This window comes from Panulirus ornatus, chromosome 1 (genome assembly GCF_036320965.1).
Source record: "Panulirus ornatus isolate Po-2019 chromosome 1, ASM3632096v1, whole genome shotgun sequence".
Lineage (NCBI taxonomy): Eukaryota > Metazoa > Arthropoda > Malacostraca > Decapoda > Palinuridae > Panulirus > Panulirus ornatus.
This window is the reverse complement of record NC_092224.1, coordinates 66,842,714-66,859,344: the sequence shown is the minus strand read 5'-3', so window position 1 is coordinate 66,859,344 and position 16,631 is coordinate 66,842,714. Positions and strand designations below refer to the sequence as shown.

The 16,631-nt window shown below is 38.7% G+C and overlaps 1 protein-coding gene across 1 annotated transcript in view; it reads right to left on the bottom strand.

Moving 5' to 3' along the window:
* Window positions 1-250: 250 nt before the first annotated feature.
* Window positions 251-16,631, bottom strand: part of LOC139749502 (uncharacterized) — a 28,968-nt gene continuing 12,587 nt past the window's right edge. The window contains exons 3-4 of the mRNA XM_071663478.1: window positions 5,733-5,844; window positions 251-1,195 (exon numbers count right to left, since the gene is read on the bottom strand). Of these exons, the coding sequence (XP_071519579.1) occupies window positions 251-1,195; window positions 5,733-5,844 (1,057 nt within the window). The remainder of the gene's footprint in view (window positions 1,196-5,732; window positions 5,845-16,631) is intronic.

Below are 16,631 nucleotides of genomic sequence, written 5' to 3'. Positions count from 1 at the left end.
TGGATTAAGGGATCTAGTTTCAGAGCTTTATACATAACAGATAGAGAAAATGTGTGTAAATGGGGCCCTTGTTTGTCTATTTCTTGATGCTATCTCAACATGGTAGGAGAAGCAACTGTGAAAAGTGGTGTAAGACAAGATTCTATGACAGGTAGTTCAGCACTGAGGAGCATGCACAATTTACACTAATCACAGTATTTGGAACAGAAGATGGAGTACGAGATTCAAAAGTGCTTACAAACTGAAGACACTAACCTATAACTGATTGTAACTCTGTGTTCTGTGGATGTATTAACTGTTGCTGGGGAGAAGGCTCAGGATGAGCTGTCTGTGGTTCTGACTGTCCTTGTTGATGAATTATATCTGTTGACTGTGAGCCTTGTTGTTGGTGCACTACAGACAGTTGCGCCTGAGATGATGGTTGTTGTTGTACCACAGATATCTGTTGCTGAGACTGCTGAACTGCTTGTGGATGATTTGACTGTTGTGTAATAAGATTAAGCTGTGGTGTTGTTTGTTGTTGTGGAGATGGTCGTTGAATCCTCTGTTGATGCACTACAGATGTAGGTTGCTGCCCTGACTGGTGATGAACAACAGACACCTGCTGATGGGGTGTTCCTGGTTGAACTGGATGCTGATGGACCACAGATATTTGCTGATGCTGTTGAGATGTTTCTTGCTGAACCGATTGTTGATGGACTACCGACAGCTGTTGAGGTTGCTGGGATACTGCTTGTTGTGCAGGTTGGTGATGAATGAGAGATAACTGCTGAGGATGATGCTGAGATGCTCCTTGCTGAGGCTGTACCACTGTGTATGTCCACACATATACAGGGGTAGATGTTCCCTGTGAGATCTGTGCATGGGACCGCTGTGCTACTGACTGATACTCAGAGCTGGAAGATGTAACAGGAGAAGGTATCAACACCTGGGAACTTTGAGGTGCATGTGTTCCTATGTGTGAAGGAGTGGTCCCTAAGGTAGGACATGTCCAGAGAATTTGGTCATCACCACGAATGACTGCTGCATTCTGGTCGATGCTGGTTGTTCCGGAAGCAAGGTGAGTAAGGGTGTCCTGTGGCTCCTGCTGTTGTTGATGTGGATGTTGATGATGGTGGTGATGCTGGAGATGATGTGGATGCTGCTGTTGCTGCTGAGAGCCTAAATCAAGGATTTTTGAATCTTTTGTAAAGATCTGAAACAGTTGAAATAAAATGTTATACTAAAGACTCTCTACCGAGTATCATATTACAGAGAAAGGAATATGGTATATCAACAGCAAACACAGTATACATTGACAAATAATACACAAAGGCAAACTTGTAGGTTTCACATCCAATTAGAAAAGATCTGGCAGAAGAAACAGCTGAGAACTTAATGATAAAGAAGTTCCTGGTAATAATAGTGAAACACTGATAAGCTACTGGAAAAGCTGAATATGGATGAAGAATATAGAAAACAAAGAACATGAGTAACAGGGCATTTCATGGAACACTTGAGTCATTGGTGGAGCAGCAGAGACATTATTACTCTTATCATTTTCATTATTACCATTATTATTATTATTTTTTTTTTTTTTTTTTGCTTTGTCGCTGTCTTTGTCAAGTGGGGGGTGTTCAACTTCCTCAAAGGCTTAGACTGGGGTGTCTGAATGTGTGTGGATGTAACCAAGATGAGAAGAAAGTAAAGATGCTTCACATGCCTTGATTCAGTCCACTGACAGCATGTTGATCCCTGTACAGCACATCACCCCAATTCACACTATCTCATGCATGCCTTTCATCTACGTGCATGTTCAGGCCGACTGCTCAAAATCCTTTTTACACTATCCTTCCATCTCCAATTTGGTCTTCCTATCTCCTTGTTCCCATCATTTCAACATATATATCCTATTTGTCAACCTTTCCTCACCCATTCTCTCTATATGTCCAAACCACATCAGCATATCTCTTCAGTCCTCTCAACCACACTCTTTTCACAACTACACATCTCTCTCACGTTTTCATTACTTACTCGATCAAACCACCTCACACCATATACTGTTCTCAAACATAACACTTCCTTCGCATCCACCCTCCTCCACACAGCCTTAACTACAGCCTATGCCTTGCATCCATTTAATATTGCTGGGACTACTATACCTTAAAATATATCCATTTTTGCATTCCCAGATAACATTTTCTCTTTCTACACATTCTTCAGTACTCCCAGAACCAGCCTCCTCACCAACCCTATGACTCATCTCCACTACCATGGTTCTGTTTGCTTCCAAGTCCAATTACAGATATCCAAAACACTTCACTTCCTCCAATTTTTCTCCATTCAAACTTACATCCCAACTAACTTGTCCCTCAACCCTGATGAACCTAATAACCTTGCTTTTATTCAACATCTACTCTCAACTTTCTCTTTTCATGCACTCTTCCAAACTGTCACCAAATTCTGCATTTTCTCACGTGAATCAGCCACCAGTGCTGTATCATTGGTGAACATTGACTGACTCACTTTCCAGGCCCTCTCAACCCCAACAGACTGCATACTTGCCCCACTTTCCAAAACTCTTACATTTACCTCCCTCATCACCCCATCCATAAACAAATTAAACAACCATGGAGACATCACACACCCTTGCCACAAACCAATCTTCACTGGGAACCAATCACTTGTTTTTAGTAGCTTGCCTCCCACACCATATATTCTTAAGATCTGCAAAGCATCTCTATTAACCCTATCATATGCCTTCTCCAGATCCATAAAAGCCACATACAAATCCATCTGTTTTTCTAAGTATTTCTCTCAAACATTCTTCAAAGCAAGCACCTGATCCACATATCCTCTACCACTTCTGAAATCACACTACTCCTCCCCAGTCTGAAGCTCTGTACATGCTTTCACCCTCTCAATCAATACCCTCTCACATAATTTTTCCAAGTATACTCAACAAAATTATGCCTCTGTAGTTTGAACACTCACCTTTATCCCCTTTGCCTTTATACAATGGCACTATACGTGTATTCCTCCAATCCTCAGTTACGTCACCATGATCCATAAATACACTGAATATCCTTACCAACCAATTAACTGCAATACCATCCAATCCCACTGCCTTGCTGGATTTATCTTCCATAAGGCTTTCACCTACTCTTCTCTTTCAACGAAACCACTCCTGACTCTCTCTCTTCACATGCCAACCTTACCTAAACACCCTACATCGACCACTCTATCATCAAACACACTTCACAATTCTTCATAATACTCACTATGTCTCATCACTCCATCGCTACCTGTTATCACTTCACCTTTAGCTACCTTCACCGATGTCCCCATTTGTTCTCTTGTCTTTTGCACATTATTTACCTCCTTCCAAAACATCCTTTTAATCTCCCTACAGTTTAATGATACTCTCTAACCCCAACTCTCATTTACCCTCTTTTTCAACCCCTACACCTTCCTCTTGACCTCCTGCTGCTTTCTCTTATACCACTCCCAATCATTTGCACTCCTTCCTTGTGAGTACCGCCCAAATGCCTCTCTTTTCTCTTTCACTAATAACTTTACTTCTTCATCCCACCACTCGCTACACTTTCTAATCTGCCCACCTTTCACATACCAAATGCATTTCTAGCACATGCCATCACTACTTCCCTAAATACATTATATTCCTCACCCACTCCCCCACTTCATTTGCTTTCACCTTTTGCCATTCTACACTAAATCTCTCTTGCCTGGTATTTTTTCACAAAAGTCTCCCGTCCAAGCTCACTTACTCTCACCACTCTCTTTATTTTGTGGAAACCTCTACATATCTTCACTTTCACTTCCATGAGATAGTGATCAGACATCCCTCGAGCTGCCCCTCTAAGCACATTTACATCCAAAAGTCTCTCATTTACATACCTATTAATCAATATGTAATATAATAATCCCACTGACCATCTCTCCTACTCACATATGTATACTTGTGTATATCTCTCTTTTTAAACCAGGTACTGTCAATCAGCAGTCTTTTTCAGCACATAAATCCACAAGCTCTTCATCATTTCCATTTATACCTGAATACCCCATGCACCCCAATTATACCCTCAACTCCCACATTACTTACCGTTGTATTAAAATCACCCATCACTAATAATCAGTCACTAATACTGCCAATGGAAGTATTATTCCCAAAGCAAGTAATATGCATTTAAATCTAATGGTTTAGGAGTGAAGCAAAAACAGTAAAGCAGAGAAAATCAAATCAAAACTAATAGGTGTAGGATGCCAACATGTGCTAAGCAACCAAAGCTGCCAATAGATGGCACAGCAGCTGTGCCCAAATACCATGGCTCCTTAAAAGAAAAGTCATAAAACTTTACAAAAGAAACAATTTTTCACCCTTAAATGACACACAGAGTGAGAATGTACTTTCACAATTAAAAATGTATTGGGATGCACAGAAGAAAACATGAAGGAATATGAGGGTCATTGCTTACAAATATAACTTGATCATGTAAGCCCTACTTGTGTTAAAAGGTACAAACTAGCAAATGTTCCTCCTCTACAAAAAGAAAGAAAATAACTAATAAAAGGTTAGTCAGGCTAATGAAGAGAAGCTTTGAAGAAAGCCATAAATAGAAAAAATCAAATTAAGTGAACCAAAAAATTGCCAAAGGTATTGGTGGGCTCAATGCTGAGTACGATATGAGCTGGCTGTGCATGTTTCAATACATTAAGCCTTTGGACTCAACTGAAGCACCTGTCTATGGTGAAGATGGTGGGATAGCAAATAGTTCATGCAAAATGATCCTATCAACATGAGCAAGTTATTAAAAGGATGTTACTATATCATTCTCCTCCCTAAAAGAGAGTCTCTCAATCCCTTTGCTCAATGGCCAAATTCTGTCAGACTGAGGTAATAAGATAATAATAAACACAAAATATATCTAAAATCATATTTTGAATTAACCCATTACAGTTTCATAAAAATAATCATCAAATTTTGAGTTAGTTTTAAGTAACAAAAGCATTCATACTGTCTAGTACTCTAATTAGGGGTACAATTTCTCTCTTCCTTCCCTCCAGATGCTGTTCATCACATTTCTACATTCACACTATGGTAGTAATAAACATGAAATCATTTGAAGTTATTTTCATTTCCTGTACAATGTTCCATCCCTGTACAATGTTCCATCAACTTGAAAATTCCATACATTCAGGAAAAGGGTTTCTAATTAACCCTTTCACTAAACAATTATTCATGGTCCTGTGTGTAAGTTTCCTAATGCTATGGGAAAAACATCATAAACAGCATGGAGCAGTAAGAGCCATTTTCCATGCATATGATGTGTGGAGCAGTGAAGGGGACAATCTCAATTACTATAATTCCCGAAGCACATCCATAAATACAGAAAGGGCCTAAAATTATTAGGGAACATGATTAGCACAACATGCATTCTTATAAAAGATATGTTCAACTTACATTTTTCAATGAAGTCTTTTTAAGGATCTATTTTTCAAATCCCTGATATTATCTCAGGTAAAGTATCAGACCAATGAGTTATTTTTCAATTTCTTACATGAGCTCCTGTAATAAGAGTATTAAACAAATGTGCTGGTTTGTAATCAGATTCACATAACAGTGAAATCAACAATTTCAAAATATTAAGCTAAGAAGCATAAACATACCGAACAAACCTCTTTTTCATGTAATCAAAACTGCCAGATTTTAGCAGCAATTCATGTAGCCTCACCTGAGAAGACTGGGCAACTTGAGCAGTGTATGAAGGTGAAGGAATAGTACGCTGTTTCTTACGCTTTTTGCTTTGAATACCTGCAGTTGTATTATCTGATGGCAAAGAACATCTGAAACCCAAGTGTGCTTATTACAATCTAGACATACATTGCACCATAAATATAACATTATCTGATCAATGGACTTTTGAATTGGTTGACATAAATTACACTGTCATATGTTATCCAAAAAAATGTTCTCATCAAAGAATTACAAAGTACAGTAAACCATCGATTTAACAGACTGGGCAAATAATAACACATTATTAACAATGATTTAGAAAATAAGAAAATAAAAAAAAATCTCAAATGCCACACCATGTGCATTTCATATCACACTTGCTCTTGGTAGCATGGGGTAGCCTTGCTTTCTTTTGGTCCCAGTCTGCCTCAGGCTACTGTGCGGTCAGGTTGTATACAGAGAACTGTGACTTAATTCATTAAATAATTTTGCAATCCTTACAACTTTCAGCAATTACAGACACCCCTTCCCCCTTATCAGTCCATCAAATTGAGGGTTTACTGTACATCATTTCTCTTTCTTATACATATCTTGCAGTTCTCTGTCAGATTGTTAAGAAATCTACTGGATATATCAGATATAGAAATCTACTGTATATATGATAAAACAAAATTCTCAAGTAAAAAAAGCTAAGAATAGATCAGTGATTTCTTTTTGTATATTACTTTTTTGTTCATTCCTGTAGTAAAGTTGTATGAAACAACCACTGGTTGGAACACAAGGAACACCTGAACTTGTGCCAGACATATTAATTATGCTTAGGCTATAACTATCCTTCAAAAAGTAACTGATACAGCAGGATACACATGTTAGTTTAGATCCTTATAAACAAGATGAGGACCCTTACAGACAAAGCAGATCATACGCTACTGAGCTTTCAGTTCTAAATTCTTTCTCAACCCATGACTAGAGATAATGATTAGATAAGCCCCAAACCACCAATCATCTTGTTTCTACAAGATACCTTGAATCTAAGGACAAATGTCAGCCTCTTTCTAAGCCATTTTTGCCCCTCACCTTAGCTAGTTTGTCTGTAACTGATAAAATGGTGAAGGATAAAGATGTTTAAAGCTAGTATCAATGCAGAGGTATTTGGAGATTCATGAATGCATCAGAAGCAGTCCTCCTAGCTGAAAAGTGCTTCATGGAGAGCACCATAAATTTCTAAAGTAGCCACAGCCAATGGGTTGATAATATTTTTATATTCAGCAAAAATATAAACACAAACGTGCCATATGTTCTTCCTTTTACTTCAGAAATTATTAAAATTGTGGATATATAAATCTGGCAACATGCCACGATGACATATGTGCATTCTATGTAGATTTCTAGGCAAATGAGATGTCTATTTTTTGACTTGTAACCTGCAATGTCACCTGAATAATCTATATATATATATATATATCTTTTCTTTCTTTTCTTTCAAACTATTCGCCATTTCCCGCATTAGCGAGGTAGCGTTAAGAACAGAGGACTGGGCCTTTGAGGGAATACCCTCACCTGGCCCAATTCTCTGTTCCTTCTTTTGGAAAATTAAAAAAAAACCGAGAGGGGAGGATTTCCAGCCCCCCGCTCCCTCCCCTTTTAGTCGCCTTCTACGACACGCAGGGAATACGTGGGAAGTACTCTTAATCCCCTATCCCCAGGGATCATATATATATATATATATATATATATTAACATGCATCTGCAGTCCAACTAAGCTCACATCCATTGATATGCACCTAATTTTAAGGGTTAAGCATGACTGTGGCATAATTACTTATGTGTATTTATCGATGGATCATAAGAAAAGTATGTTAAAAGTGAAGGCAGGTGAGGTGTTCATTTTTAGTATTATAATGTCCCCAAAAAATTCTGAATCCATCACATCCATCATGGCAAAAAGGTAAACAAGATGTGAGTAAAGACATAAACAGTATCAAAATTTTCATGGTACCATAAAGTTACACATTCTTGAAAGAGAAAGAACGAAACTATTTTCAACCCTTCCACTAAATCTTTAGATTTCTAAGACATTTCCCATTTGCTGTCATTTCTCCATGAAAAAATGAAAGCTGAATTTGATCTTTATCAATTCTCCCACTTGAAATGACCATAAAGTTTAAATAACTGCTATCAAAATTGTCTTGACAACAATATCAAGCAAAGGAAATTTAGATGTCTAACAAGAAAATGTGTATAATTTGTCAAAATGCATTCTTTAATAAATGACAGTTAATTTGAGGTAAATGACTGAATATGGTGCGAAAAATATTCTAAAATGATTTAGTTCTTTCATGCTAAGCTCTCATTTCATAAACAGACAAGTCTTTGATGGTGAACAACATAATTACATTCAGATAAAATACTCTTCACACTATAACACACATAAGTCTCAGAACAGTGAGTGGTTTGCACATGTAGGAAGGACATTGGAGGTGTTTTTTTCCTTGAAAATATTATGATTCTTTATATGCCATCTGCTACCACTTTGGAAATATTCTAGATCTTTATCTATTATCTGTTACCAAAGCCTTCCTCTACCCTTGAGTACAAAGACAAAATTAGATATACATCATTATATATATTTTGCTTTGTCGCTGTCTCCCGCATTAGCGAGGGAGCGCAAGGAAACAGACGAAAGAATGGCCCAACCCACCCGCATGCACATGTATATACATACACGTCCACACACACAAATATACATACCTATACATCTCACCGTATACATATATATACACACACAGACATATACATATATACGCATGTACATAATTCATACTATCTGCCTTTATTCATTCCCATCACCACCCCGCCACACGTGAAATAACAACCCCCTCCCCCCTCATGTGAGTGAGGTAGCGCTAGGAAAAGACAACAAAGGCCACATTTGCTCACACTCAGTCTCTAGCTGTCATGTAATAATGCACTGAAACCACAGCTCCCTTTCCACATCCGGGCCCCACAAAACTTTCCATGGTTTACCCCAGACGCTTCACATGCCCTGGTTCAATTCAGTGACAGCATGTCGACCCCAGTATACCACATCGTTCCAATTCACTCTATTCCTTGCACGCCTTTCACCCTCCTGCATGTTCAGGCCCCGATCACTCAAAATCTTTTTCACTCCATCTTTCCACCTCCAATTTGGTCTCCCACTTCTCCTCGTTCCCTCCACCTCTGACACATATATCCTCTTGGTCAATCTTTCCTCACTCATTCTCTCCATGTGACCGAACCATTTCAAAACACCCTCTTCTGCTCTCTCAACCACACTCTTCTTATTACAACACATCTCTCTTACCCTTACATTACTTACTCGATCAAACCACCTCACACCACATATTGTCCTCAAACATCTCATTTCCAGCATATCCACCCTCCTGCGCACAACTCTATCAATAGCCCACGCCTTGCAACCATATAACATTGTTGGAGCCACTATTCCTTCAAACATACCCATTTTTGCTTTCCGAGATAATGCTTTCGACTTCCACACATTCTTCAAGGCTCCCAGAATTTTCGCCGCCTCCCCACCCAATGATTCACTTTCACTTCCATGGTTCCATCTGCTGTCAAATCCACTCCCAGATATCTAAAACACTTCACTTCCTCCAGTTTTTCTCCATTCAAACTTACCTCCCAATTGACTTGACCCTCAACCCTACTGTACCTAATAACCTTGCTCTTATTCACATTTACTCTCAACTTTCTTCTTCACACACTTTACCAAACTCAGTCACCAGCTTCTGCAGTTTCTCACATGAATCAGCCACCAGCGCTGTATCATCAGCGAACAACAACTGACTCGCTTCCCAAGCTCTCTCATCCACAACAGATTGCATACTTGCCCCTCTTTCCAAAACTCTTGCATTCACCTCCCTAACAACCCCATCCATAAACAAATTAAACAACCATGGAGACATCACACACCCCTGCCACAAACCTACATTCACTGAGAGCCAATCACTTTCCTCTCTTCCTACACGTACACATGCCTTACATCCTTGATAAAAACTTTTCACTGCTTCTAACAACTTGCCTCCCACACCATATATTCTTAATACCATCCACAGAGCATCTCTATCAACTCTATCATATGCCTTATCCAGATCCATAAATGCTACATACAAATCCATTTGCTTTTCTAAGTATTTCTCACATACATTCTTCAAAGCAAACACCCGATCCACACATCCTCTACCACTTCTGAAACCACACTGCTCTTCCCCAATCTGATGCTCTGTACATGCCTTCACCCTCTTAATCAGTACCCTCCCATATAATTTCCCAGGAATACTCAACAAACTTATACCTCTGCAATTTGAGCACTCACCTTTGTCCCCTTTGCCTTTGTACAATGGCACTATGCAAGCATTCCGGCAATCTTCAGGCACCTCACCATGAATCATACATACATTAAATAACCTTACCAACCAGTCAACAATACAGTCACCCCCTTTTTTAATAAATTCCACTGCAATACCATCCAAACCTGCTGCCTTGCCAGTTTTCATCTTTCGCAAAGCTTTTCCTACCTCTTCTCTGTTTACCAAATCATCCTCCCTAACCCTCTCACTTTGCACACCACCTCGACCAAAACACCCTATATCTGCCACTTTATTATCAAACACATTCAACAAACCTTCAAAATACTCACTCCATCTCCTCACATCACCACTACTTGTTATCACCTTCCCATTAGCCCCCTTCACTGAAGTTCCCATTTCTTCCCTTGTCTTACGCACTTTATTTACCTCCTTCCAAAACATCTTTTTATTCTCCCTAAAATTTAATGATACTCTCTCACCCCAACTCTCATTTGCCCTCTTTTTCACCTCTTGCACCTTTCTCTTGACCTCCTGCCTCTTTCTTTTATACGTCTCCCACTCATTTGCATTATTTCCCTGCAAAAATCGTCCAAATGCCTCTCTCTTCTCTTTCTCTAATAATCTTACCTCTTCGTCCCACCACTCACTACTCTTTCTAATCAGCCCACCTCCCATGCTTTTCATGATAAATTTATGATATTCTTTGACATGCATAAATTCAAAGGGGACACCTCTAATATAGATGTCCATCCTTTTTATGTAGTCCTGCTAAAATCATTCCCTAAGTCACCTATTTCTTCACATTTCTCTTGTTATTCTCCTTAATATTCTTTACAAAATGAAAAATATCATACATATTTTCTGTAAAGTCATCATGTACACATGGTAAAGATGTATTATCCCAGATGGATCCAGATAATTTTGAAATGATCAGTATGACTTGTGTTGTTTCTGGTGGGTTGGTAAGCATGGATGTCACAGAAATTTCCTAACAATCATGGTATTCCCACTTTATGATTATTTCCATTGAAATATGAATTCACCATAACATATATAATGGCAAATGACAGAAAGTATTGCCTGTGATCAATATGTTACAATATTGCAAAAGCAAGGCTACCAGCGTGAAGGCAGACTAATGGGCATTTCTCAAAATCCTTCATCTGTGGTGTCATATTGATTCACATACAAAGAGGTAAGATCCTTTTCTTTCAATGTATTCATATAACCTGTAGGTTCCTGGCATTGCATTTATAATGGTGATTGTAGGGTCACTGTATCTTCCTAGCAAGAGAGGAGATCCCTATATGTACAATAAAACAACTGGACATTCATACAAAGGTAGAAAATGTTAGAGCATCAATTATTTTTAGCTACTATGTAAGTGTTAACTCTTTCATGTTCTGACATGTTTGGCAAATCTCACTTCTACAATGGCTCATGGCACACATTGCATCATGTAAAATTTCACCCACTTGCTAGCTAATCCCACAGGTGTGTCAAAAAAGAATCAGGTTCTCTATTTCCCAGTTAACAAAACTTTTGTGATGCTAACTCTGCTGCAGATGGAAAGCTTGTTAGAGAGAAAAGCAAACAGCTTGTCAGTGAGCCAAGTATGTGGAGCCCAAGTCACGCTCTATGTACCCCAGTCTCTGTTTGGACAGCATCTCCTAGCCTTAGTTTGATCAGGCAGTTTACTTGTTCAGACAGCATTCCATGCCTCAGTTTCATATGAGGAAAGAAAATACTTTCTCTTCTTTTTTCTACTAAATGAATTGCTCTGCATACAGAAATAAAATAATTCCACAATATGCTGGAAACACACACTACACAAATTGTGACATAAATGTACCTTCCATTTTCAATTACTGGTAGAGATACACACAATTTTGTGAGCTCATTCATTCACAGAAGTAGATAAACTATTTACAACACATACTAATTTTTTTTAGCATTAAGACCAGAACACCTCGATTGAAGCTTGAGTCTGTGTGGTCTGTGTGTCTATGTAAAAACACATATAAATGTTGTGGAAAAGGTAACGAGTACTGACAACATTTCTGGCTATGCATTGCTTTGTATAGTAGCAGTATCATAACCAATTAGGTTAGGAGGTGCTGCTACTGCAGCAAAGAGCTCAACAATTAGGAAAAGTTAGAATTTAGTGCCTCAAAGAGAACTCCTTTTCTAGAGTATCCTAGTATCACTCCACCCTCTCATGGTAGCCTTGTTAGTACACTCTTGAGGTAGGAACTGAAGAGGGAAGCACTGCCCAATTTCATCAGGGTTATAGTTTTTGAAGCAAACAAACAGTTAAGGTGTACCGAAATTTTACTTTGACAACTGGAGAGTCCTACTATCTTTGGGACATACCGTAATGGAGTTGCCCTCCATCAGTGGCCTGTCAAGGGTGAGGCATTAAAACCTAAGAAGTGGCACTGGAGTCCACCAGTTATGCTGGGGAGTAAAACGAAAAATTGAAGGTGATGGCTACAAATGTTCATAGGATGATGGTAAGAGTAAAAAAGAAGGGAGCTTGTGGAGAAATTCAAAAGTTATTGTTCAGATGTACTGGAGACTGGGGAAGCCCATATCTTGGGCACGGTGTATGGGGTGAAAAGGTAAATGATGAATGCAAGTTGTGGGAGGGCATGGAAAGAGGAATGGTATGGATGAAAATGAATGAAAAATTATTGGGGAAGAAGGAAGAAAAGATGTGCGACTGTGCTATCACTTAGAGTATGGGAGGGTGTTACAGAGTATGGATGGAATGGATCAAGAAAGGTGTGGGTGACAGTAAAGACTGGAATTGTGAAGTATCCATGGGTATGTGCACATGTACCTATGAATATGAAAACTGTGCAAGGTAAAGATGAAATGAAGCATTTCTGGAGAAATTTGAACGGCTGTATAAATGAGTCTGAGAAAGAGAGAATGGTGTTTAAATTGGCATCATGAATGTGAAGGTGGTATGTGATGATATTGGCAAGATAGTAGGTTAATGGGTGAGATATGAGGAAGAGAAAAACAAAAAGGTCTGAGTGACTATGTGGAAGTGGATGAAAGGCTGAGAAAGGTTGTGCTGAATGCTATAGTTGAGACGATTCTTTGGAGATTCTGAACATTTTGCAGTTCTTGTGGAAGTGAGAATCAGAGAAAAGTGGAGGTATGGTGTAAAGGAAAATGGAAAAGTTAAGTGATGGCAAATAAGAGTATGAATCAGAAAGAATGCAACAGAGACTATGAAAAAAGGGTGACAGAAAGTTTAGATGAAAGTGCAGTAAATGTACGGATGCAGTCATGTGCGATTGAAGTGTTTAAAATGTTTAGAGAAAAACTGTTAAAGGTTATAAAATTAGTAGATTGATACAAGGTTGTTAGATATGAGTTAAACATGAAATGCATGGTGGACAGATGAGATTAGAAAAGCTGTGGAAGGGAAGAAAAAGGTATATGGTGAATTTCTCGAAAGGACTGTACCAAAGTTCATTAAATAAAGGAAAGAAGAATTTAAGATGTGTGAGCAGAAAGTTAAGAAGTTGACAGAGGAAAGCAAACAAAGAATAGATGAAGATTTTGGAAGAAAGTTGACTGAAAAGTAGGGAAAATAAGATACTGTTGTAGAAGGAGCTGAAAAAGGAAGAAAAGGATGCGAGGCTTGAAGTGTAAATGTGAAAAGTAAGGAAGGGGAGTTGCTGAATCAAAAGGAGGAAGTGAAAAGATGGAAAGAGTGTTTTGAAGAACTGATGAATAGGGGATAAGATGATGCATCAGTTGTTATATGCATGGTTATGGAGGATGGAAAGAAAAAGATACAAGCAGATGACCCTATAATAAGAAGAGAAGTAAAGGTTGAAGGTAAGAAAGGCATCTGGACTGGATGGGATTAAAGCTGAAATGCTGAAGTATGGAGGAAAAAGAGTGATAAAGTAGATGCATTTGATATGTAATTTAGCACCGGGGCAGAAGGTTGTGCCTGAGGATTAGGAGAAAGCTATTATTGTTTTTCTGTTCAAAGGAAAAGGTGCTCAGGATATATGTAATAATTATAGGGGAAAAAGTCTGTTAAGTTTATCAGGAAAAGTGCTGCAAGAGGTGTTGATTGTTAGAGTGATGAAAGTGACCAACTGTAGAATATGTAAGAGGTAAGTGGATTTTTGTAAAGGTAGGGGATGTGTGGATCAGATTTTTGTGATGAGAATGATTATAGATATAAGTATCCAGCAAAAGTTAAGAGGCTGTATGTAGCATTTATGGATATGGAGAAAGTGTATGACAGAGTTAAGTGGAATGCTATACGGGATGTGTTAAGGATATATGGGGTAGGGGGAAAACTGTTGGCTGGCATGAAAGCCTTCTAAAGAGGAGCAGATGTGTGAGCATGGTTGGATGGAGAACTGAGCAAAAATTTCAGTATTTATGCTGGTGTGATGCAGGGCTGTGTGATGTCATCTTGGCTTTTCAAAATATATATAAAAAGTGATTATAAAGGTGGAAGCAAAACTTGGGAAAGAGGGTGCAAGGGTTGAGTGTGGTGGTGAGTTATGATGGCAAGTGACAAGCCTATTTGTGGATGATACTATGTTGTTTACTGAGAGTGGAAAAAAAGTCAGGGCTCTAAGTGTTTTAAGATGTGTGTAAGCATATGCAACTGAAGGTAAAAAGGAGCAAAAGTAAAGTAAGGGTGTTTGAGAGAGAAGAAAATGAGGCAGAGGTTTTGCAAAGCCCTACAGAGTAAAAGAAGAAAGTGTACTAAATTAAGTTATAGATATGGGAAGAAAGACTGGAAGAAGTGGCATAATATAAGTATTTGGGAGCTAACCTCGGTAAGTCTGGTAGTATGGAAGAGGAGATAAGGGAGAGAGCAGCATAGGGTAGAGAAATCATTGGGTCCTTCAACAAAATAATGAAGGGTAGATGTGTATGTATGGAAGTGAAGTAAGGATTAAGAACAACACAGTCCTCCTGATCCTGATTTATGCAGCTCAAACATGGACATGGAATGACTCACGGAGGTGAGTCATTCCAGGCTGTGGAAATTATCTATTTGAGAGGAGCATGCCATGTGGTATGACTAGATGGAATGAAGAAAGAAATGATGGGGTGTATCAGAGATTTGGTAAGGCAGGAAATGCAAAGGGAATGAATTGTGGAGTGGTAGAATAGGTGAAACCTACTACTCTGAGGTGGTTTAGGCATGTGGAAAGAATGTCATATGGTAAGCTTACAAGAAGAGTCTTCCATAGTTTGATTAAAGAGTTTGGAGTGAGAGGAAATAGAGTGGAGGAATACTGGAGGGGAAGAACTGGTGGAAGAATGTGTGGAATGGTGTATGCATGGAAGGCATGTACGGAAATGTACAAGTGGAGACTCTTGCCATGACCACCTCCTTAATGGGAGTTCCCAGAGGGAAAGGGCATCAGAGGTATAGAGCAATCTATCTTCAGGCAGACAGACAGACAGATAGAAAGCATTGCCTAATAAAACCTGGTTTTATGGCTGAGGTATCATTATGAGGTAGTCTGGGAAATGAGGGTCATTAAGACTCGGCAGCCAGCATAAGAGTTAAAGCAACACCAAACAGTAGCACCTTTCAGAAAATCAGTGCTATGAGGATAAGATGATCTTAAGGCTGCTGATGTAGTTAGACTCTCCCTGACAGTTTTACACACTTTAAGCAAGGCTTTCTATAAAGCTAGGCCTTATCATGCTGTCAACAAGATTATTTACTTTCAGACGAGAATGTTACATTACATGCAAATGAGACATCTGACCATTTCTAATGAAATGATTAAACTAAATTGTCAATCACTTCTGACTTTAATATGTGACAGGAGGACCCTAATGAGCTCAAAAATGCAATAACAGACTGGCACATAATAAAGAATTCTAAGTGGTATATCCCCGAAAGTGTAAACCCACCTCCCAAGTTACACAAATGAGTAATGAAAATGTATTCAAAAGTTTTCAATAGAATTGCTGGGGTAGGGTATTAGGTACATGGTAAAGTGAGGGAAAAGTGCCAGCATGTCCAAGGATGAAATGAATTTGCTGAAATTCACATGACAGCATGTAATTTTGTAACTGCACTGGAGCTCCTGTATAAGGCTATCAGTTGATCACATGCACAAAACAAAAATCATGCTTAACCTATGTCTTTTGTGTACAAACTCTATGAATAGCTGCTAAAGACATGTGTTGATATCCGAGTTAGAAATCAGTGATACATCTTAGATATGGATGGAAATGCGCGAGTGGATCAAATTCACATATCAGACCAAAATTGGAATATGCTTTTCAAGTGTGATCATGGCACTTCAAGAATCACAATAATTTAGTGGAGGTCAAGTGAAAGAAAAGACTAATGGTACGAGAACTAAAATAGAAGAGTTACAATGACAGGTTAGAGGTCATAAATTTGCCCAGCATGGAAGACAGAAAAGTGAGGAGTAACAAAAAATTCCTTCAAGTTTCTAACTAAGTTTGATGATGTTGAGAGTGAACAGTTCTTTGAAAGATGAAGT